We start from the raw sequence: 24,363 nt of genomic DNA, 5'->3' as shown, positions 1-24,363 counted from the left end.
TCATCACTTTACTTTAATTAAAACATCAAATGTTTCTTCTAATTATGTTATCACAATAGCATTAGTAGAAGAAACATTTTGAATTATATGTGCGCTCAGCTGATTGGCTGATCGGCTCAGCGCACATATAATGAGCCGGTCCGCAGTACATTCACTTCATTGTGCTGCGGACCAGCGAAGAGACAACATCGGGGTGAGTATAGAGCTCTCCCCACCCCCTCCCCAGCACTGCACCCCTCCCAGCAAGGAAGGGAGGTCACTTAACCCCTTCCTTGCTGGGATGGGTGCAGTCTGACATCAGTCTGGCCCCCAAGGGGTTAAGGCGGATGCAATGCATCCTCCCTTAACCCCTTGGGGGCCAGACTGTAAGCAGCGATCTGTAAAGATGCTGCATACTGTAAGGAGCACAACACCGCTCACAATGATGGGTGTTGTGCTCCTGTTTGTGTGTTTTTTGTGTGTTTCTCCCTTTTTGTTTTTCAGATATCTGTATCCTGTGGATTACGTCGGATTCGGTGGACTACGTCGATGACCAGCGGTTGTTTGTTGTTGTTTTTTTTTAATAAAATGGTCAATGAGGGGTGTGGGGGTGTTTTTATTTGAATAAAAATTTTTTTTAACATGTGTCTTGTCTTTATTTCTTTACTTTATAGACTTAGTAGTGAAAGCCGTCTAATAGACGGAATCCATTACTAAGTCGGGGCCTAGTGTTAGCCGGTATAAAATGGCTATCACTAACCCCCCATTATTACCCCAGTACCCAATGCCACCAGGGGTACTGGGAAGAGTGGTCCCGGAGCGTCAAAATTGGCGCTCCTGGACCGGGCGGCAGCAGGCTGGTAAGATTTAGGCTGGGGAGGGCCTAAACCAATGGCTCTTCCCACCCTGGTGTTACGAGGCTGCTGTCGTTTGGTTTTTAACCCGGCTGGTTATAAAAATAGGGGGGACCCTATGCGTTTTTTTTTAAATAAATAAATAAGTAAAAAAAAACACATAGGGTCCCCCTATTTTTATAACCAGCCGGGTTAAAAACCAAACGACAGCAGCCTGGTAACCCAGGGTGGGAAGAGCCATTTGTTTAGGCCCTCCCCAGCCTAAATCTTACCAGCCTGCTGCCGCCCGGTCCAGGAGCGCCAATTTTGACGCTCCGGGAGCACTGGCACCCGGCTCCTCCCAGTACTCCTGGTGGCATTGGGTACTGGGGTAATAATAGGGGGTTAGTGTTAGCCATTTTATACCGGCTAACACTAGGCCCCGACTTAGTAATGGATTCCGTCTATTAGACGGCTTCCACTACAAAGTCTATAAAGTAAAGAAATAAAGACAAGACACAAGTTAAAAAAAATTTTTATTCAAATAAAAACACCCCCACACCCCTCATTGACCATTTTATTAAAAAAAAACATTAAAAAAACGCTGGTCATTGACGTAGTCCACGGAATCCGACGTAATCCCCAGGATACCGATATCTGAAAAACAAAAAGGGAGAAACACACAAAAAACACACAAACAGGAGCACAACACCCATCATTGTGAGCGGTGTTGTGCTCCTTACAGTATGCAGCATCTTTACAGATCCCTGCTTACAGTCTGGCCCCCAAGGGGTTAAGGGAGGATGTGTTGCATCCCCCTTAACCCCTTGGGGGCTAGACTGATGTCAGACTGCACCCATCCCAGCAAGGAAGGGGTTAAGTGACCCCCCTTCCTTGCTGGGAGGGGTGCAGTGCTGGGGAGGGGGTGGGGAGAGCTCTATACTCACCCCGATGTGTCCTCTTCGCTGGTCTGCAGCACAATGAAGTCACTGTGCTGCGGACCCGCTAATTATATGTGCGCTCAGCCGATCAGCCAATCAGCTGAGTGCACATATAATTCTAAATGTTTCTTCTAATAATGCTATTGTGATAACATAATTAGAAGAAACATTTGATGTTTTAATTAAAGTAAAGTGATGATTAGTACAGAATGCTCTATTGCCGGCAATATGAATTAACGGCTTACTGGAGCTTCCTGTACTAATTAATATTTAATTAATAAAACACATTTTCGTTTAAATAAAATCAGTTTCGTTGTTCAATAATTTAATTGTAACGAATCCATTATTGTGCAATTAAATATACTGTCAAAAAATAAATATATATATAAATATACATTTATTTATATATATATTTATTTTAACAGTATATTTAATTGCACAATGATGGATTCGTTAGAATTAAATTATTGAACAACGAAAGGGACTTTATTACAAAGAAAATGTGTTTTATTAATTTAATATATTAACTATTAGAGGCATCGGCATTCGGCATCATTGCCGGCTATTTTTGAAGTACTCCGTACGGACCGCCTGTCAATCCACGGCCGCATGTCCAGCCGTAAACAATGGTCTTGTTCATTTTTTACGGGTCCGTTTACGATAGGGCCGTAGATTCATACATAGTGTGCACTGTGCAGCCGTATATCGTATACTTTCCAGTGTACGCATGAACCACCAAAAATACCGCCGCACAATTACAGCCGCAAATACAGCCACACAGTTACATAGTCTGAACCTAGCCTACACAAATAAGCATGTGTCTGTAGAATGTACTTGGACTGGCACTGTAGTACTACAGATCCCAGCAATCCCAGCCATTTCAGTACCAGTATACTGACATACCTCAGATACTCACCAGGCTCATGTCTCCAGAGCAGTTTTTTGGCAGCAGCATATGACTAAGAATCCTGCTAAAAATCTACAGTTTGTGATTTTCTACTGTTGGTTATAGACTATCTATGGATTGCTATCATTGTTGCTGATTGATACAAGGTTGCTACCTTCGGGAGCACAAACTGCCACAACTACGTGACCGCATCTGAACTACTGTACACAGCAAGCTCCGTGGCACATAGCTGCCTATTATATTTATAGCTACTCTGCCTATTGCTGTTCGGACATCACCCATTACAGACTTAAAGGGGTACTCCCCCTAAGAGCTTAAAAAAAATGAAATGCTCCCAAACCCAGTCTTACTCACCAAGTCCCCCTGAGTATTTTGAGCCGTCTCCCATCTTTCTAGCTGCTGCCGTTCCTGAGTTACAAGTTTTTCTAAAAGCCGAACTATATCCAAGATAGGAAACTACATTTCCCATCATGCAATGCTTATGCCTGATGATGGTGAAGTAGCAGAGCTGAGACAATGAAGGAGATGATGAAGTAGCAGAGCTGAGATGGCGGTGTCGGTGTAGCAAAGCTGAGTTGGAAGAGACGTTGTTGCAGAGCTGAGTTGGAAGTGACATTGTAGCAGAGCTGAGTTTGGGATGACATTGTAGCAGAGCTGAGTTGAGGATGACATTGTAGCAGAGCTGAGTTGGGGATGACAATGTAGCAGAGCTGAGTTGGGGATGACTGTGTAGCAGAGCTGAGTTGGGGGTAATGGTGTAGCGGAGCTGAGTTAGGGGTGACGGTGTAGCGGAGCTGAGTTGGCGGTGACGGCGTAGCGGAGCTGAGTTGGCGGTGACGGCGTAGCGGAGCTGAGTTGGCGGTGATGGTGTAGCGGAGCTGAGTTGGCGGTGACGGTGTAGCAGAGGTGAGTTGGGGGGGCGGTGTAGCAGAGGTGAGTTGGGGGGGCGGTGACGGTGTAGCAGAGCTGAGTTGGGGGGGACGGTGTAGCAGAGGTAAGTTGGGGGGGGCAGTGTAACAGAGCTGAGTTGGCGGTGACAGTGTAGCAGAGCTGACTTGGGGGGGACGGTGTACGGTGTAGCAGAGCTGAGTTGGGGGTGACGGTGTAGCAGAGCTGAGTTGGGGGGGAACGGTGTAGCAGAGCTGAGTTGGGGGGGAATGGTGTAGCAGAGCTGAGTTTGCCGCGGGCGATGGGGGCGGAGCTTGCCGTGGGCGATCGCGGGGGCGGAGCTTGCCGTGGGGGATCACGGGGGGGGGCTTGCCGTGCGGGGGGGGGGGGTGCCGCGGGTGAGTGCAGCAGCTATGCCTCCAGTGAGTGAGGGATGCCACGGGTGATGGGGGGGCAGTTGGTTGTGGCGCGGGGGGCTGTGTGCTGCGGGTGAGTGCTGCCGGGAGGCTCTGGACACGGGGTGAGCTCTGGGCTGGGGGTGACCGGGTAGCTGCTGTTAGAGAGGGATGCAGTCACAGCTGCGCTGATCACTGTCTCCCTCTGTAACAGCAGCCACCCCATCAGTGTTCTCAGTCACTTCACTGTGCTGGGACTGAGGACACGTGATGCCGACACGGACGGTGCGGGCCAGGAGCAGGGAGCGTGTCGGTGTGGACTGAGGTCTGATGATTCTATGCAATCCATGGAGGTGAATGCAGCTGGATAACAGCAAAACTGTGCAGAATCCATAATAACTTTATATTGGAAAGATGGAAAGCTACAGGTGGCCAGCGTATTAATGCAAAAATAATTTTGGGGGGAATACCCCTTTGACCCGCAGTTCTGGTATCCAAATATTCATTTATTTATTTTTCCACCAGGGCCCGGCGGCATTTTTACTAGTATCTTTTATTGTACTTTATTGTTTCCATGATCATTATATGTGATTTTATATATTCTAATTAAATCTGCATTTTATATTGTTATTTTATTATGTTTCAATACTATATCACATAGGGCTGCTGTGACTTAGAGGACTATATAATTTTTGTTTACACAGCTTGTGAAATTGCCACAGTTGTGCGCTAAATACAGGTGACGTGCATGTTTTTTGCTTCACCTCTGCTTTGCTAATAGCGCTGAGCAAATTTACAGTGTAAATGAAGCGAAACACTTCATAGGTGTGGGGTCTTGCCTTCCTATGAACCGATACTGTAGGAAAATATGTTAATCATGATGGACTTTCCATTAACCCTTTTGTACTATACCTTTCCATGCTTTCTTATGCTTTCTTAGGGCCCTATTACAAGGAGCTGCCGAAAATTATTGCTCCATCTAATAGAGACATATATAATATAGTTTAGGGCAAGGGTTGCACGGACATTGCTTATAATCTCCATACAGCCCATGTTACATGATTATCGAGCTGTGTAAAGTGCTCAGTAAATGAGCGCTGATCTAGCAGATCAGCACTTGTTTATATTATTGAGTAGGCTGCCATCAGCCCATCTAATAGGATCCTAACCTAATGGCGACACCATCTGACTTTATGTAACAGGCAGCAGACAGGCTAAAATCGCCCCTACCTATCTGTCGAGCTCTGAGAACTGGCAAATGATATGACAAAAAGCTATCTATCTGTCACATGCCAAACAATTTTAGGAATGGGTCTGCCCTGTTCTTTTCAAGATTGGTTTCAGGGTGGACTTGGGATTACAATAGAATAGCTCTCCATTGCAATTTGTTATCAAAGATATCAGTAGGGGATTATAATAGGTCCGTTTCAGGCGGTAGCCCGGGGCCCTGAGCTCCTGGGGGGCCCATGGCCACCCAAACAGACTTATACTTTCAGTGGTGTATTATCTCCAGGCTACAGAACATATGTTCTCCAGAACATACTGAAGGACCATATCATGTGACAATGATGTCACCACAGGTCCTTTACAGGCTGCACTATGGAGGAAAAAGACTAAAGCCAGTGCCGCTATAGTTACAGTGGGTTGGGGGGCCCATGCTTGGTGAACAGCCCGGGGCCCATGGTAAAGTTAATCTGCCCCTGAAAGATATATAACACAAATTAGCTTTCATCCAAAAGGAAGAAAACTGTGTCTCTTATTCTACCTGCAGATAGCCACTCTGTAAAGGCCTTATTTTACACGGACATATTATCTGCCAAATCAGGCAGACATCTCCCCATATAAAAGAGCCATAAATGAGCCAACAAGCTAAGGCGCTCTGTCTTTCAGCATGTCAAAAGATTATTTGCTACTAGCCACACCTCTGTCTGCGTAACAAGAGATCCATGGCTGTTGGATGATTAAAGTTCTCCTTTTCATATAAGGAGTTCTTAGCACCATTCCTAAGCTTATACTTTGGACATTTCATATGTTACCGAATAAAGGATTTGTTGGTCTCTCCCCTCAAAAAAGCATGTTATTGTTGGTTAACAGTACCGTCATGGTGGGGCTTAGCAGCAGTGGTGCTAGCTGTTAGGCCTTATTCACACGTTCCGTAATTTACGGATCCGTATTTCCGTATCCGAGTAAGTGCACATTGAAGTCTATTGGGCTATTCACACGATCAGTAGCAGAAATGGATGAAAATCAATCCGTAAAAAAAAAAGGACATGTCCTAGTGCGGACCGGGTGCGGACCCAGATTTTTTCACGGATGCTCTCATTGACATCAATTGTCTACGGATTGTTTGCGGATTGCAACATGTTTGGCATCCGTATTTCCGTAGAAAAATATGGATAACTCATGCTCCTATTGTGCACAGCAGTATATAGAAGTGCTGGGATCTATAGTTCTCCGGATCTCCGGGCGGACAGCTGACGGAATTCCGCGGACATTTTCCGCGAGAATTCCTCAGTCTGAACCCGCCCTATAGCAGAATCAGTAGACGAATGTATTGAGGCAGTGTTGGTGATGGTATATCAGAGAGCTGGGATCTGTAGTACTCCACAAGGTGAAGACCATACAGAAGGGTACCTGCTCGGAACATTGCATACTTTATATTGTGCCGAATTTAGCTGACAGGCCATTCATTCACTGCTCACAGTCTCTTAATTGATTCATTGATACTTTCCTAACCACATAGTAAACACCAATTTATTGAGCTAATTGGTAATGATGATTGGCAGCTGGGCTACAAAGGTACAAGTACCAATTACCTCAATAAATTGGGGTGTTCATTGTAAACACCCCAATTTATTGAGGTAATTGGTACTTGTACCTTTGTAGCCCAGCTGCCAATCATCATTACCAATTAGCTCAATAAATTGGTGTTTACTATGTGGTTAGGAAAGTATCAATGAATCAATTAAGAGCACTGAAGGCAGAACGGCACAGGAGGATCGCATAGGAGATCGCATCCTTACCGCAGGAGGGGTCTGATGATGCCGCAGGAGGGGGTCTGATGCCGCCGGAGGGGGTCTGATGCCGCCGGAGGGGGTCTGATGCCGCAGAGGGGGTCTGATGATGCAGGAGGGGGTCTGATGCCGCCGCAGAGGAGGTCTGATGATGCCGCAGGAGGGGGTCTGATGCCGCAGAGGGGGTCTGATGCCGCCGCAGGAGGGGGTCTGATGCAGCCGCAGGAGGGGGTCTGATGCAGCCGCAGGAGGGGGTCTGATGCAGCCGCAGGCGGGGGTCTGATGATGCCGCAGGAGGGGGTCTGATGCCGCAGAGGGGGTCTGCCATTCATTCACTGCTCAGTTGAAGTCTGGTCCAGCAACGGATGGAATACGGATGGAATAAGAATGGAATACGGATGTCCAATCCGCAATTTCTCACGGGTTGTTTCAGGACCAGAAAAAAATACTGAACGTGTGCATAAGGCCTTAAGCTCCTCTCCTATGGCACTGTTCAGCAAAAATAACATGCTTTTTGAGGGAAGGGCCCACCAAGAAATTCTGCCTGAAAGGGCTGCCTGAACATCACTAGCAATGTTCACTAGCAATGTTTGTGAAGCCCTGGCGACGCGATTATCCAGCCTTGTAATAAGCTTGCTTACCTTGCAGTTTGTGCCTTTTAATACAGCCTTCAAGTTACTAGACCAGAGACATTCACCAGGTAAAACAAAGTAAAGGAAGCAGCTTGCCACTCCAGATGGGATCTACCTGTGCTAGGTAAGAGTGCGGCCAGAAGTAAGAATCTGACTAGTCAAATTTTTCATGTTTTACCTGTTTCTCTCACTGGGGTGGGGTTTAGAGTCATGTGACTTTCCTACTAAGGTTTTTAAAGAATGTTGGCATTATGTCTCTATACCATGATTAAGCATACCCAAAAAGCGTTCGTTGTGACATATGGATTGTGTTTTTATGCAATAAAGACATTTTGATTGGAGAACACCTTGTTGCTGAACTTACTTTTTGAAAGACATTCACCAGTCATCTTTCAAGAATGTATAGGAAAGACAGACAGGCAGGAGAGCTAATCTGTGTTTTGTTTTGTTTTTCGCAGGAAGTATTGCCTGTAACACTCTTTACACCAGCCGACCTGCTTCTGTATAGTGAACAAGAGTGAAGATATAGATATAAAAAGTTTGTAAATGTGCTATTTATTCACAGTATAGGTAAGATAACTTTTAAGATTACTATTAACTTATAACTTATAAGTTATACCCTATTCTACATCTGGATCCTGTTCTGCATCATTTGGTTCCTCCTTATCATCATCTGCCTCATGTTCACTTTCCGACTGTTCTGAATGATGAGATTCATCATCTTTAAAAGAGTCGTCATATTTTGTCTCATCTTCATCCAACAAGAGCTTGTTGTCGTCTTCCTTAAGCTTTGTCAAATCTTCATCCTCTTCTGTCTCCCATTTGTTATCTTTGTTTTCCTGAATTTCCTCTTTGTCATCTACTTTTTGCTGATCTTCATCTTCAGTCTTCTCTTTTTTCTCACGTTCCAGCTCTGAATCTTCACTTTCCCTAACGCTTCCAATAATGCCCTTCTTCACCTCTTCCTGTTTCTCGGTTTCTGTTTCCTCCACTGACCTTCTGTCATTGTCATCATCTTTACCCCCCTTTGCTTTGCCACCAGTTACTGACTCTTTTTTTGCAATTTTCTCTTTTTCTTTTAAATTCTGTAGAGACAAAAGATCTTGTTAAAGGGATTCTACACCAAAAGTCTACATTAACCATCTATACAATCATATTAGGCCTAGAATGCTAAAAGTATTGATTATTTTTTTCTATTATGTTTCCCCATGATTTAGCTAAAAGGGGTCCTGCCAAGAATTAAAGGCATTGCCTAAGGAGCAATAATTCTGTTGGCATCTTTTTCCTGTTTCCTTATGTTGCGTCATCCCCACAGGAATTGCCCACTTGGCCAATCATTGACAGGACAAAGCTGCGGCCATTGACCAGTGGCCCAAGTAGAGTACTAAGGAACAAGAATGTTAGCACAGCAACTGCAGGGATTGAGGTAAGCAAGTACACCTTCTTTTTTATTCCCACATTAACCCCAGGCATCTGTTAAAAAGGTTTAATTCCAAGAAAACCGCTTTAATTTTAAAAGAGCTAAAGGGGGGTTGAAAAAAACAAATAAAAAACGTCATCTGCCACCAATCACCTGTCACTGTTGGGGGATTAGTGACAAGTGAGTATGTGGGGTTTTTTTCCGTTTTTTTATCCATATCCTAAGCTCTTAAAATTATAAATTATTTCTCTAGACCATGGGTCTCAAAACTGCGGCCCTTCAGCTGTTGCAAAACTACAACTCCCATCATGCCTGGACAGCTAAAGCTTTGGATTTGGCTGTCCAGGCATGATGGGAAATGTATTTTTGCAACAGCTGGAGGGCCGCAGTTTGGAGACCCATGCTCTAGACAACCCCTTTAGGAATATCTATTCCATCAATGGTGCTTATATCACTCATAACTGAAGTGAAACTTTTTGCATCATCGTGGAAAGGTATACTTGTATGGTATGAACAGTAAGACTATACAAGTTTCTTCCAGGGAAAGCTGTGAAAGAATCCAGGGGCCTGGATGACTAAAATGAGAATAAAATTGGCTTTTGTGTCATTGGGGGTTGCTTTGACATCCTCTGGATCAACAATGAATGAGAATAGGCAGAACTAGATGGACTTTTTTGTCACTTACTTTTTGCGGATCTTTATTTTCAGTCTTCTCTTTTCTTTCATGATCCAGCTCTGAATCTTCACTTTCCCTGATGCTTCCAATATTGTCCTTCTTCACCTCTTCCTGTTTCTCGGTTTCCATTTCCCCCATTGACCTTCTGTCACTGTCATCATCTTTACCCCTCTTTGCTTTGCCACCAGTTACGGACTCTTTTTTGGCAACTTTCTTTTTTCCTTTTAAATTCTGTAGAGACAAAAGATCTAATTAAAGGAATGCTACACCAACAGTCTATGTTAAACCATGTATGTTCCCCCATGATTAAGCTTAAAGGGCTCCACCCGAGACTTAAAGGGATTGTCTTGGGATCAAAAATTCTCTTGGCTACTTAATTTAACCTGATGTTGTGTCATTCCAACAGAAACTGCCAGCTGGTCAATCACACACAGAACACAACTGTGACCAGCGACTGGTTGAGAAGGACAGTTTCTGCTGGGATGACACACCATCAGGAATCAGGAAGTAGAAAAGAGTACTGGGGAACAGGAATGTTGCAGCTGCAGAGATTGGGGTAAGTGAGTACACCTTCTTTTTCATTTTCACCCCAGGCTATGGAAAAGTTGTGATCCTCAGACAACTCCTTTAATTTTATATTTCAAAAAGCTTGGTGCGGTGAAAAAAAGAAAAGAAAAAAAAAATACTCATCTGCCACCATCACTTGTCACTGTTCTACTAGATGCTTCCTTCTCTCTTCTGGACATATAGGAATTGCCTACTCAACCAATCACTGGCTGTAGCAGTGACTGGCTGAGTGGGCATTTCTTATGTTTTGAGAGGAGAACAGAAGATTCTAGGCAGTGGGTATCATTACCAACGGAACAGCAGTGGTGGGGGATCAGTGACAAGCGAGTATGTGTTGTTAAATTCTTTTAAATATAAATTTTTTCTACAGGCAAGCCCTTTAGGAATTTCTTTTCCATCAATGGTGCTAAATAATATCACCCATAACTGAAGTGTAACTTTCAATGCATTTACTAGAAAAAGCAAAAGTCTAGAAAACAGAAGGTTTTCACATCATCATGGAAAAGGATTCATTTTTGTATGAGCAGTGAGACTGTACAAGTCTCTGTCAGAGAAAGATGTAATGTAATGAGAATAAAATAGTTTTCTTTACGTCACTGGGGATTGCTTTGACATCCACTGGGTCAAAAACACAAGAGAACAGACAGAGCTAGATGGACTTTTTTTATTTTATACATATGTCACCTATGTATAAAATAATATTTAAAAAAGCTATACTTTGGAATGAAAGTTATTTATCTCTTTCATATTTCCCAAAAAGCACTACCTTTTCTGACTGCTGCATTGCGTACCATCCCCTTGGATATTTGGCAATGCTGTCCATATACTTTTCTGCTTTTGCCCAGTCTTCGTGCCACTTTTCGACTCGATACTGAGGCTCACATCTGGTGAGTCTGTCCCCAATGGTTTGGTTTTCTTTGGATACTTTCTGCAATTCTTGTTCTCTTTTTTCTTTATTTAAACTAGAAAACGGAAATATTTAGAAATTATTTGCTTAATCAGGGCCAGCACCAGGTTTTAGTGGGCCCTTGAGTAACAGAGTCTCAGCAGGCCCCTTTGTAGAGCAAATCATGTGGCAAGAGTAAAAGAGCAGGTCTTCTTACAGCTCCTCGCCCTCTGTTTAGTCCCCCTTATAGATGCCCCCCTTCTGTTTAGTCAGCCTTATAGATGGCCCCCCTCTGTGTAGCCCCTTATAGATGGCCCCCCTGTTTGGTCCCCCTGCCCTCTGTTTAGTCCCTCATAGAGATTCCCCCCCCCCCCGTTTGGTCCCCCTTATAGATGTTCCCCGCCTTATAGATTATCACACACCATGCTGGGAGCTGTAGATGTCTCCCCTCTTGTGAACTGTGTCATCCTCTAATCTGTTGCAGAACAACAACTCCTATTGTGAACAGTCAACAGGGGTAGTAGTTCTGTAACCTAGATAACCACAGGCTGCAAAATTAAATCCCATAAACTGTCAGCAGCACATGGTGGGGTTGTAGTTATTGTGTATAATCTCGCCTCTCCTGGTTCCTGCTTTGGCCTCCTCTGGACAGTTCTAGCTGCTATTTAATGGGGCAGAGTTAATCGCTTTGCCCCTCATTACACAGAGCAGAGGTGCTGGAGGCAGGAGAGATAGCAGAGGGATCCCTGGCTGCTGTCAGCAATCAGCTGATACAACTGAATAGGGAAAGAGGGCAGCTTGTCCTCTCACTGCAGTTCTCCTGAACCAGCTGTCATTATCACAGCTGATTTGGCACAATGACAGAAGGTAGTGAGGGGCCGGTGGCACTGAGTCCCTGGAGGTGCTGTGGGCCTGGAACTTGCCTGAGTAGGCCGGGTGCTGATGCCGACCCTGTACTTAATTTATATAGGCAAAGCAGAAATGGAAATCTCTGTATATGTCATAGATTTTATATGAATAATATCCATGACGTTATGACAATGCTTGTATTCCTCATAAAATACAAATTCAGGAACATCTTTCCTAAGAACTTTGGGGGAGATTTATCAAAGGGTGTAAAATATACTCTGGTGTATATTGGGTCTGTGGGTGGGAGAAACATTTGCTGACCTGTCACTCAGCTCTTTGCTTCACTTGTGGAAAAGGCAGCAGAGCAGCACAAGTAGCAAGGAGATGAGCTGGGCAAAGACAAACCGCCCCCCCCCCCCCCCTCCTGCCTGTGCCTTGGAGGAGAAGAGGACCACCGTTGCCGACAAGGCCAGATAAACAAAATGCGGGAGGCTCACTGGTTGTTGAATGTGGAACCTGCGGTTCAGAGGGTGCTTTATTATACAGTAACCTCCCATCGCCATCATCAGTGCCATGCTTCTACGACATGGCGAACACATGAACTATAGGGTGGGTCCCCAGTATCAATTCCACTGGTGGACCCCAGGAACCCGAGCTTAGCATTGCTATCTGATTGCTAAGTGCTGTAACGATTCACATGACTATTATTTATCATCCATGGAGGGTATTTTCTTACCTTTTAGCTTCATAGTTATTTGTGTTGTCAACTCTTCCTTTAGTTCTCATAATAGCTGACATTTTCTCTAGCAACAGACGGTTGTCCCTTTCGATGACTGTTAGTCGTTCCTCTTCAAGCTATAGGCAAATAGGTATTTAAAAAAGAAAACTAATTTAATAATTTACTGGACCATTAAATTCAGTATAAGGGTATATGCACACTGAGCAATTCTCAAGGAATTGGGGTATGTGCACACTGAGGAATTCTCAAGGAATTGTAGAGGAAAGTTTTCTGCTTGAAATTCCTCTCCTATTCAGCTCTAGCAGAAAAGGAACAGAATTTGATCAGAATTTGATCAGAATTCAAGCAGATTGCAAGTGAAATTTAAAGTGACTGTACCACCAGGCCCAGGCTGAAGCACTGGAGGCGGGCCAACCCACCCTTAGTGGGAAGAAAACCTCCATGACGTGACTCCATTAGAATCAATGAAACCCTATCATAGGGGGGCTAGGGTTTCCTCCCACTAAGGGTGGGTCGACCCGCTTCCAGTGCTTCTGCCTGGGCCTGGTGGTACAGTCACTTTAAGCAGTCCTGACTTATTGTACACTGATCTGATACATCTGATACATTCAATGCACAAAAATGCATCTATTTTTTTTCAAGAATGCATCTATTTTTTCTATAGAACTGCACTGTAAAGGCTTGACATATATGTTGTTATGGATGCAATAATTTGCATGCACTCTAAAAACTACTCCGTTATTTTTTACATTTGTCCAGAGTACCACTTTAGGGTAAATTCACACGGGCGGATCCGCCGGGAGTCTCACGCACAAAATCCGCAGCCAATCCGCAGCTAATCCGCAATACACTTATTAATAAAAATAAGAATAATACGTGTATTGCGGATTAGCTGCGGATTTCGTGCGTGAGACTCCCGGCGGACAGAATTAAATTAAAAGTTACCTGCAGTTTCTTTAGTTTCAGGTTTAGATGCACATATGTTTGTGGGCTGTTTGTATCCACCATTGGTTTTGCAGACTGCACCTGTAATGTATAATTGTACATTATTATGAAATATCACCAGTATGTAATGATTAGTAAAAAATGTAAAACACGCACTTAGTAAACAAAAATCCTTGGACTTGTTAGGTTTCCTGGTCAATTAGAATAAATAGGTAGTAAGTAGTGGGCTTTGCATTACCAATATAAAAGGCCCTCTTCACAGTGCAAAGCCTGAGTATATTACTGGAAAGTGTTTACTTCATATTTTTGCTGCTAGTTTTAACTGGGAAACTCAATTTCCAAATTCCAAATACCAGTAAATAAAACATGGCCATAATTTTAATCTAGCATGTACTAGATTAAAGGGGTTATCCAGCTAAAATCTTTTTCTTTTGAATCAACCGGTTTCAGAAAGTTATATAGATTTGTAATTTACTTCTATTTAGAACTCTCTGCAGGAAATGTTTTCTTTTCAGTCTGATACAGTGCTCTCTGCGGACATCTCTGTCTTAGGGTATGTGCACACTGAGTAATTCTGGCGAAAACTCCGTCAGAGAGTTCTCAGCTCGCACCCACTCGTGGACTGCAGCGGGTGCGCGTGTCTCCGCCCGTGTAATAGACTCCATTCTATGCATTGGCGGATTCTTTTATCCGTCCAAAGAATGATCAAGTTCTTTGGATGGAGGGTGGAATCCGTCCGTGCATAGAATGGAGTCTATGACACGGGCGGAGACACGCGCGCCCGCCACAGTCCGCAAGCTGAGAATTCCGCAACAGAGTTTTCATCAGAATTACTCAGTGTGCACATACCCTAAGATAGGAACTGTCCATAGGAGCAGCAAATTCCCATAGAAAACCTCTCCTGCTCTGGACAGTTCCTGTCTCGGCCAGAGATGTCAACAGAAAGCACCGTGTCAGACTGAAAAGAAAACACCACTTCCTGCAGGACATACAGCAGCTTATAAGCATGTAAAGACTTGAGATTTTAAAATAAAAGTACATTACAAATCTATATAACTTTCTGAAACCAGTTGATTTAAAATAAAAAGATTTTCGCTGGATAACCCCTTTAATCTGGCACATGCTAGATTAAAATTATGGCCATGTTTTATTTACTGGTATTTGGAATTTGAAAATTGAGTTTCCCAGTTAAAAACTAGCAGTGAGTGGGCAGTTGAGTGCCCAAAAAAAAGGCCATTGTGTGGTCATGGCCAAACTGTCCAGACCATTCTATTGTAATTTTTCTCTGTCAATTCCTGATTTTGGCTAAAAATTCTGACCAAAATACGATGTGTAAACATAGTGTGCACATAGTGAGATTAATTATCATTAATCATGAAGTACCCCAAAATAATAAAAATAAAACTACAGCTCACTCTGCAAAATAAAAAAGCTCTCACTTTGCCAATTGGGAAATTTAAAAAAAGTTATCGATAAAAACACAAAGCTATTTTTCTTTTTTTACTGTTATGATAAAAAAAAAGAAAAAAAAAACTATATAAATTTGTTGTAGACATAATCAAACTTGAAATTTAATTTTTACCTTATAATGAACGCAATGAAAATGAAACACAGTGGTAGAATTATAAAATCAATACAGTCTTTCAATACAGTATATTGGATATTAAATAGTGCCAATAAAAAAACTCTTCTTGCAAAAAACAAGCCTCATAAGGATAAAGTCCTGGCCTAGGATGAAAAACATGAGAATTGGTGTAGACCCCAAGGGGTTAAAACTCATTCAGTATTGAACTGAAGATCACATATTTTATTTTTACTGGAAATCAACTATTTACTGCAATACAAATACTGGGGCTAAGAGGTATATGAGTACGCCAGTCCTGATAAGTCTCCCCCACTGAATACTAACCAGTTCTATAACGTACACATATGTACAGTATTTAGTGAATTGTTTGTAATAATTAACTGAACACATGCTACTGTGCATTATAGGCAATTGCTGGTTTTGCTATACAGTAATCCTTTTCTAGCTTTCTATATACAGTTCTGCTAAATGCCCCTGTTAACACTGTAATTTTCTGCCCTGTGTAACCAAAGCATAATCCCCATGGCTCATTTATTCAGTAGAAATTGTATGTTATACAATACTTAACTTGCAACTGTGCTTTATTTGCACAGACTTGTAAATGTGTTTATTGTTGTAGTGTTGTTAAGCAACACTGTATTCATTCACATGTGTTGCTTTTAAGAATAGACTATAGACAGGAAATCAAACAACTTTTTATTAATGTCTGTGAGTTTAATCATAAAAGCCCATCCGTCTGATAGCCTGTGTGACTCCTAACATTTTTGTGAATCACTTTATTTAGTGAAAGTAACCCCCCCCCCCTAAAAAAAAAAGAAAAAAAAATGCTCTTTAGTCTCGGCATCTAGGTATCTTCCTCCCCTGCAAACTGCTGACTACCATACAAGATGTGGTCCAGCTGTGGTCCACCCCCTGATAAGGCATGAATGAGATGTGGCTAAGCACCATACAGGAAACTCTCAGTGGCCTAAAAGGGGTTATCCAGTGCTACGAAAACATGGCCACTTTTGCACCACTCTTGTCTCCAGATTGGGTGGGGTTTGAAACTCAATTTCATTGAAGTACTGTAAATGGAGCTTAATTGCAAACCACACCTGAACTGGAGACAAGAGTGGGGCAAAAGTGGCCATGTTTTTGTAGCGCTGGATAACCCCTTTAATGACAACAGAGAGACCACTAAAATGATGCTGTCAGCACTTGTAAGGGTAATGTCATAAAACCATGTGGGTTTCAACATTTTTTGAAACAATAGGTACACTTTAACCCTTAGGCGACCCTAGACGTACCTGTACGTCCAGGGCCGCCCACAGGTGTTCAGAGCGGGGCCACGTGGCGCCCGGGTGCCGCATGTAGCCCGGGACCGCTGCTATTAGATTAGATAATCGGATGCAGCTGTCAAAGATGACAGCTGCATCCAACTAAATGATACAGCTGTTCCCTGGTGTCTAGTGGCGGAATTCCGGCAGCAGCCGGAAGCAATCGAGTGCCTATCTCATCGATCTATACTGTATTACTATGCAGCATAGATCGCAATGAGAGATCAGTGTACTTATACTAGAAATCCCCCAGGGGGGTTTCTAGTATAAGTGTAAAAGTGAAAAAAAAGGGTAATTAAGCCCCCTCCCATAATAAAAGTGTGAATCACCCCCCTTTCCCCATGTTATAAATAAAAATAAATAAATAAACATGTTTGGTATTGCCGCGTGTGTAATCGCCCAAACTATTAATCACATTCCTGATCTCGCATGGTAAACATCGCAAGCGCAAAAATATCCTAAAGTGCAGCATTGCGCATTTTTGGTCGCATCAAATCCAGAAATATTGTAATAAAAAGCAATCAAAAAGTTGCATATGCGCAATCAAGATACCGATGGCGCAAAAAATTACACCTAACACAGCCCCATAGACCAAAGGATAAAAGTGCTATAAGCATGGGAATAGAGCGATTTTAAAGGGGTACTCCAGCGGGGGGGGGGGCACTTTTTTTGCTGGGACCGGGAAGGAGGTGGCTGAGGGGAAAGACGTCCACTCACCTCCCCGTTTCCAGCGGCGGGTCCCGCATCGCGGCGCTCCGGTGCCCGGCCGCTTCCAGGTGTCTGACGCGGGCCCGAGAGGTGATGTCTCAGGAGTTGGGATCCGTTTCAAGTCCGCTCAGATCCCGCCTCCTTCACTGAGTGGCTGAGCGGACCTGAGACGTCACGTCCGGGAACCGGGCACTGGAGCGCCGCGATGGGGGACCCGCCGCTTGAACTGGGGAGGTGATTGGACGTCTTTTCCCTTAGCCACCTCCTCCCCGGTCCCAGCAAAAAAAGTGCCCCCCCCCGCTGGAGTACCCCTTTAAGGAACATATATTTGTTAACAATGGTTTGAATTTTTTACAAGCCATCTCATAATATAAAAGTTATACATGTTACATATCGTTGTAATCGTAACAACCTGAGGAACATATATAACATGTCAGTTTTACCCCAGGGTGAATGGCGTAAAAAAATACCCTCCAAATAAAAGAAATGCAATTTTTTTTCAATTTCACCACACATTGAATTTTTTTCTGGTTTCGCAGTGTACTTTATTAAAGAATTCAGCCTGTCATTGCAAAGTACAATTAGTGACGCAAAAAATAACGGCTCATGTGGCTTTCTAGGTGAAAAAATGCAAGTGCTATGGCCTTTTAAGCACAAGGAGGAAAAACTGAAAACGCATAAATTGAAATTGGCCCGGTCCTCTAAGGGTTAAAGTTATATTGTCACCCATCTTCCTCTCACTTCATCAATGGACAGTGACACCTAGGTGGCTGGCTGGGGAGAGGGCCCAACTGTCATGAAGCCCGCCTAGATAACACTGTCCACCAATTCAATGAAGAGATTTTAAAGAAGAAAGAAGACACAGACAAGTTTTATACAGGTATAAATCAAATGTGCAGCATCTAAGCATGTGGATGATGCAGAGAACTGCACATAAAGTAAAGAGGGTCACTATATCACTTTAATGTATTTTACAGTCTAGGAGAAGAGGCACCCATCAGGGGCACCAATTTAGTGGAGAAATTTGTTAATTGTTGCTTTTCAACTATTCTCTGTCACCCATCTTTTTTCTATACATGTCAATGAAATTAAATGGAATCTATTAACTACATGACGTTCAAACCCTATTTAAAAAAGAAAAAAACTACTACTTTTTTCCTGCTGTGATTCACTCAGATAGAAAGTGTAGTTAGTACGTTAGCAGCATGACAAGCAGTCCTCCTCTGCCAGCTGACTGATCCAGACCACCTCCTTTTACTGGTGCTGAGCAGTGAGACGGGGTGATAGATGAAGCATGATTACCATGATAATTGCCTGTTTGTTTTCCAGGAAAACCTTTGTTGTTTCAATTAAAGCTTTTAAATGGAAACTATTTGGACACACAACATAGTGACAATATGCTATATGTGTATAAATATTTCACAAAGTTTTATAAACAATATGAATCACGGATAAAGACCGGCGTATACCAGTGAGAGTGATCAACAATGTGTGCACTGTTCTCCAACATGGCACAATCCTGTTGGAAATTACAGCCCACACTACTGACCAGGGCCAGATCACACCTGCTGTATGCAAAAAGATAATTGTTGAAGAATGTTTAGTAAACTTTTCACACTGGAAGGCTACAGCTCCTCTTCCTCTTTCACAAAAATAATTCAACAAAAGTGGCATTGGACCTATTGGCATATGGAGCACATGCTAAACAATCCTATTCCACCATCATGTTTGACTTCTTTACATCTAAAAAAAAAAATCTCCTAAATGGATCTGTTTTGTAATCATCTCAATTGTAATATTTTAGAATTTAAGGATAGCATTGATCTCCTAGTTGTATTATGTGTATAGTTTCCATGGAGCTAGTGTACTGTTCATCTCAGGGACACAACACCATTAATGACCAGTTGGACTTGTCACAGAGTGATTGTTGAATGACAAACCAAAGCTGCAGGACATAACCACCATGTGTTTCTGCGTAACATCTATCGTCTCCAAAGAGACTTTCCCCAAGGCAGTCATCAATCACCGCTGCCAACTTCTCCTACAAAAGGAATAGGCTTCTTTGATGAATGCCATCTAGGACAATTTGGACAGTACTATTTGAAAGGGGAAATTATCTGAAAATAACAAAATATTAAATATAACAAAATGTAACATTAGTCTTGGCTTTAAAGTGTGCCAACCTTTAATCATCTCTTTTATGCACCTCCTTTATTTGTAACCTAACATCAAAATCAATTTTTATTACAGCACAAAAAAAACCCCGATTTGGACCAAAGTACAATAGATATCTGTTCCTAGAGCTGAGCTAAAGATAAGTGGTAAATAAAAGACCTATTTAACAGCCCTTCCCAAAAGACACCACATTCCTTGGTGAAAACAGTAACTGATGAAATGTTTATCTGTTATGTTGGGTCTTTATGACAGAAGTCCTCTTTTCTTATTCTGGCCGCACATAGCGTTTATTTAAAGTGTACCTTTTGTTATAACTTGCAAAATCTAAATCAACAGGGCATGTAAAAAAAGCCTGTATGAAATTTGAAATTTTTTTTTTATAGTTATGCTTTAAAACAAAGCTATACTTACTTGTATCCAGGTCCAGTCTCCTGAAGGCAGCGTTTTAATCTTGGGCTGATTTTAAAAAAGAGATTATGTGTCCATCAATGCGTCCATCAATCACATGACTGCCTTCTCTGTGAGGGTGCAGATGACCTGGCCTCCCTGTGTTTGGTCCCTTTTTTTCTTCCCACCAGCACAAGAATAAAAAGCTGCCATCAGGAGGTTGGACCTGAATACAAGTAAGTATAGCTTTGTTTTAAAGCATGATAACTAAAAAAGAATAATTAATTTAAATTGCAAGCAGCTGAGCTGGGATTGGTTGCTACGGGAAAATTATACCAGTTTCTGTTTTAGGGTGCCTTCACACGTACCATATCGCTGCGTTTTTAACGCTGCGTTTTTTATCGCTGCGTTTTTGCTGCGTTTATAATGCGTTTTTGTTGCGTTTTTTACATGCGCGTTTTGATTTTCACATGATTTTCATGTAAAAATCAAAGCTTGCATGTAAAAATTGCACCAAAAACGCAGCGATAAAAACGCAGCGATAAAAAAACGCGATAAAAAAGCAGCGTTAAAAATGCAGTGATATGGTACGTGTGAAGCTACCCTTACACAGAAGTAATTTGTTGACTATGGGTACTATTTAACAAAGCGATAATCCGCCATCCTTGGAAGATCGGCCAACATGCATGATGTCAGATGATGTCCTTGATTTAAAACATGACCTAAAATCCTGTCTATGTAGTACATTTTGGGCCATATATGTGAATGAGAGCAGAGTAATAGAGCTGAGCTTCAGCAATGTGACAGTAATGATGGCCACACATGAGGGCACATCAGAGGGACTGCTAGAGCCTGGGCCTAGTCAGCACCAAGAGACACTGCCTGTAAGTAGCCTGGAGGAGACAAGTAGAGAGGAACACCCCAAATAATGTTTATAACCCTAGCAGATGTGGAAGTAGCCTAACTTTCTGCAGCCTAAGTTAGTGACACGGTGTGGGAGGGTTCCCATCCCTTGATATATCAGTGTACATAAGCTGCTGGGCACAGGCAACAACTGCTGTGTAGTAACAGCGACTTGATTCCCTATGTGTAAAGACACGTGGTGTGCTCCCCTGAGGAGGTTTTTGATTCTGAAATAACTGCATACTGTGAACTGTGGAATGAAAACCTAGCATTGGCCTAGAGTCTGCTGTTACCTTAACACAACCACTGCCCATGATTGGAGAGATCCTCTATATTTTGACTGTTTAAGAAACTGTTAAATGTTTGTTCTTCAATGCAAAAGAAAGCAGGTTGTTGTTTGTGCAGCAAAACAGGGTCCTTTCCATGTATTAGAGGGGGAAGAGCTGCTTATTCTTGCCCAGGAGCTGTCCCCCCCCCCCCCCCCCCCCCCAATCATCTTACGTGACTTACTGACACCCTATCAATGAAACACAAACAAATCCACTCTCTACCCTGTACAGGAAAATAGAGAATTTTCATCATAGTCGCATTCAAGTCGCCCTGAAGCAAGATGCAATGTAGTAATGGAAATTGAAATCACAGGAGCAGTTCCAGTAATGAGTTAACCAAGGATTTTACTTGGTGGATTTTCTCCCGCAGAGTGTATTTCATAAAGGTAATGCAAAGCCAACATTCAGAGACATGAATGAAATTCCTCTGCTCTCTAAATTAACCAAGTAATATCTTTTTAACGGCCATAATATTGAATTCCATTCAGTTCATTACTCATAAATATCACTTTTAAACCAGTCCACAGGCTCCTTATTTATTTTTCTGTTCTATATAAATTCAGTGTACAATGGGGGAGAAATTTGAAGTAAGTTGTGCCCCAGCTCTTAAAGGGAACCAATCAGATCGTGCTAATATAGCTCCCAGATGCGGCAAACAGCGCTCCTACACAGCTCCCTTGCTGTATGTGTGTATGTGTGTTAGTCTGTAACTGTAGTTAGTCGGAAAACATCTTTTATTCATTAGTAAGCTCTCTCCCTGTCACTCACCCCTGCAGAGTGTGCAAAGAGCCATGACTAGTTACAGCCCAGGCACCTCCCATATGACTAGCTTTGGGCTCTCTCCTTGTCTCATGTGCCGGAATAAAAGATGTTTTCCAACTAAATAGTTATGGATGAACACATTACACATACATCAAAGGAGGTGCGTAGGAGCGCTGGTTGCTGCATCTGGGAGCGATTGGTTCCCTTTAAAGTGCTGCATGACTTTTGCAATATTTTGACTTTTAGATACTTTGTTGCTTATGGTGCGAACTGCCCTAACAAAAAATGTACACACATATTCTGGTACCTAGGTGCTCAATTTGAAGAATGTATATCCAAATAAGTAGAGAGTACTCAAAAATAGTCTTGGGGTACTTTGAAGTAGTTTGTTTGAGCAAGAATGCTGGAACTTCTATTAGCAGAATGTAGAAAGCATTTGCATGCATATACAGACTAATATCTTTCTTGAAGCTGGACTCTGTATCTGTCAGCTGCAATTTATTTTCCAAACTGCTGGCACTGTTAGATAGATGTTAGATCAGGGAGGCACCTGGTACCTTTCATATATCTGTCTGTGCTTACAGAACATAGAAAAATGCTTTTATTCTATAGTAAGAAGGGTCATTAAGGCTTTTCTGAGCTCCTGAAGTGCAGCAAGCTGTAACATCTCCTTACTCCCCCTCCCATACCTAAAACGAGGGGGTAGAGAGTAGACATTCCAGCTTACAGCTATTCAGGAACTTGGAAAAGCCTTTTTGACTCTTGTACTAAAGCAGTGCTTCTCAAACCTTTTCTACTGGAGCCTCACCCAGGCAATGCCTGGGCTTCAGCAGACTGACCAAGAGGGTGTCTGGGCCTCACCATCTGTGGTGAAAATCCATTTAAAAGCTGAAAATAATGCTAGGGCTAGCTCTCACCCAATCTCCCAAGCTGTATCTACTAATAAAGCAAGTACCAAATAAATTAATAATGTTGCTAAAATGGAGATCTTTGCAAACAGCAAAAGGACTGTGCAGATCATAGTTACTTTTTTTGAAAACTGGCTCCCCAGCTGGGCCTCACCAACAACTAGGGGGCGCCTCACTGGTGAGGCCCGCCTCACAGTTTGAGAATCACTGTACTAGAGAATAACAGCATTTCACTACATCCTGGAAGCACAAGTGGATATATGAAAGGTACTATGTGTCTCTAATGTCCTAATAGCTATCTAACAGTGTCAGCAGTATGGAACATAAATTACAGCTCTGACAGATTCCTTTTATAGTAAAATTAAATTAGTCTGCAAATACTTTTCCGCTTACATTAGAAATAGGTTTCCGTAACATCAGCAAAAAGGACTATAAAAATATGAGCGGCCTAAGGCTATGTTCACACTATGTAAGTTCCGTAGTAATCCGGCCGGGATCCCTAGCGATGCTGCAAGAAACTGACATGTCAGTTTTCTGCGGCCACTATTTATTGAATAGTGGCCGCAGAGAACCATGTCAGTTCACACAATGGAGCATGTGGCTTCGGCTGCACGCTCCATTGTAAACAGCGGGAAATTCGGATGCAGGTGCGCAGGGATGTGCCTGCATCCGAACTCAGCGGTGCTAAAGATCATCCGTCCGGTACTGCACTACCGTTCGGGATGATCTTTTCTGTCAAAAGCCGTTCTGTGACCCGGACGGTCTCATACAAAGTGTTAACATAGTCTAAAAGTGCAAATGTGTTCAAAAATGTATACAAAACAATGCATTTAGAACCATCGCTGCCTTTATATAATTTATTAAGTTGCATTTACCTTCAGAGATGTAATATAAGTAGAGAATTCATTATAAGGTATAGATCTGTATACCTCATTACAAACTATTATAATGTAATAGTTATATGAAAGGAGCAGGAAACAAGACTATAACGCTGTGTGCATAGTCATGTACTAAGGCTGAGAAAACAAGAAAACACGTATTAATACAGATATCTGAGTTTTTATTAGCAGTGGTCATACATACCTTCCTTTTATGCTCGTCATAGTAGGTTTTGTCCCATTTCTGCTGCAGGTATTTGTTACCACATGGTAGTATGGGCTGGTAGGCTCGATGCATCTTGGACATGAACCACCCTCCTAGGCTGCAAGCCACTAAGTGACTAAGGATCCCAGGCTAGGGAGGAATACTGTGGAGACTACGGTGTGTTTGAGGCAGGTCATGTGGTGGTTGTCATGACATTGGTGTTAAGGAGAAAAGTGAATAGCTAGTGATAGACTTCCAAACACTGTGGCTGCATATCAGCAAACAAAGCGTGAGCAGCTTATTATCTATTATGTGTCAGTATAATAGCACAATGCTTCAGCGTCAGCCCTGTTCATGTACTGTCACAGGTGAAGAATCCTGTTAAACTACAGACATCACTCAGACAGTAGAGCGTGCACAGAGCTTTCTCTTCACCACTTGTTAGGAGACTGTACATGCATACAGCACAGTTCTGCTATTCCTATGGATACCCCCAAAATACATTTTCTTATGTGAATTTTTTTTATTATTTTGTA

The 24,363-nt window shown here is 42.6% G+C and overlaps 1 protein-coding gene across 1 annotated transcript; it reads right to left on the bottom strand.

Moving 5' to 3' along the window:
• Positions 1 to 8,209: 8,209 nt before the first annotated feature.
• Positions 8,210 to 24,004, bottom strand: CFAP97D2 (CFAP97 domain containing 2). Its single transcript, XM_069972403.1, has 6 exons — positions 23,828 to 24,004; positions 13,672 to 13,752; positions 12,724 to 12,842; positions 11,019 to 11,214; positions 9,695 to 9,916; positions 8,210 to 8,674 (listed from the first exon to the last, which is right to left on the bottom strand). Exons 1-6 carry the CDS (start codon positions 23,927 to 23,929, stop codon positions 8,210 to 8,212), a joined length of 1,185 nt encoding a protein of 394 aa, XP_069828504.1. The 5' UTR covers positions 23,930 to 24,004.
• Between the last annotated feature and the right edge of the window lie 359 nt (positions 24,005 to 24,363).

Source organism: Dendropsophus ebraccatus, chromosome 5 (assembly GCF_027789765.1).
Source record: "Dendropsophus ebraccatus isolate aDenEbr1 chromosome 5, aDenEbr1.pat, whole genome shotgun sequence".
Classification (NCBI taxonomy): Eukaryota; Metazoa; Chordata; class Amphibia; order Anura; family Hylidae; genus Dendropsophus; species Dendropsophus ebraccatus.
Note: the sequence above shows the minus strand (reverse complement) of the source record. Positions and strands in the feature narration are given on the sequence as shown.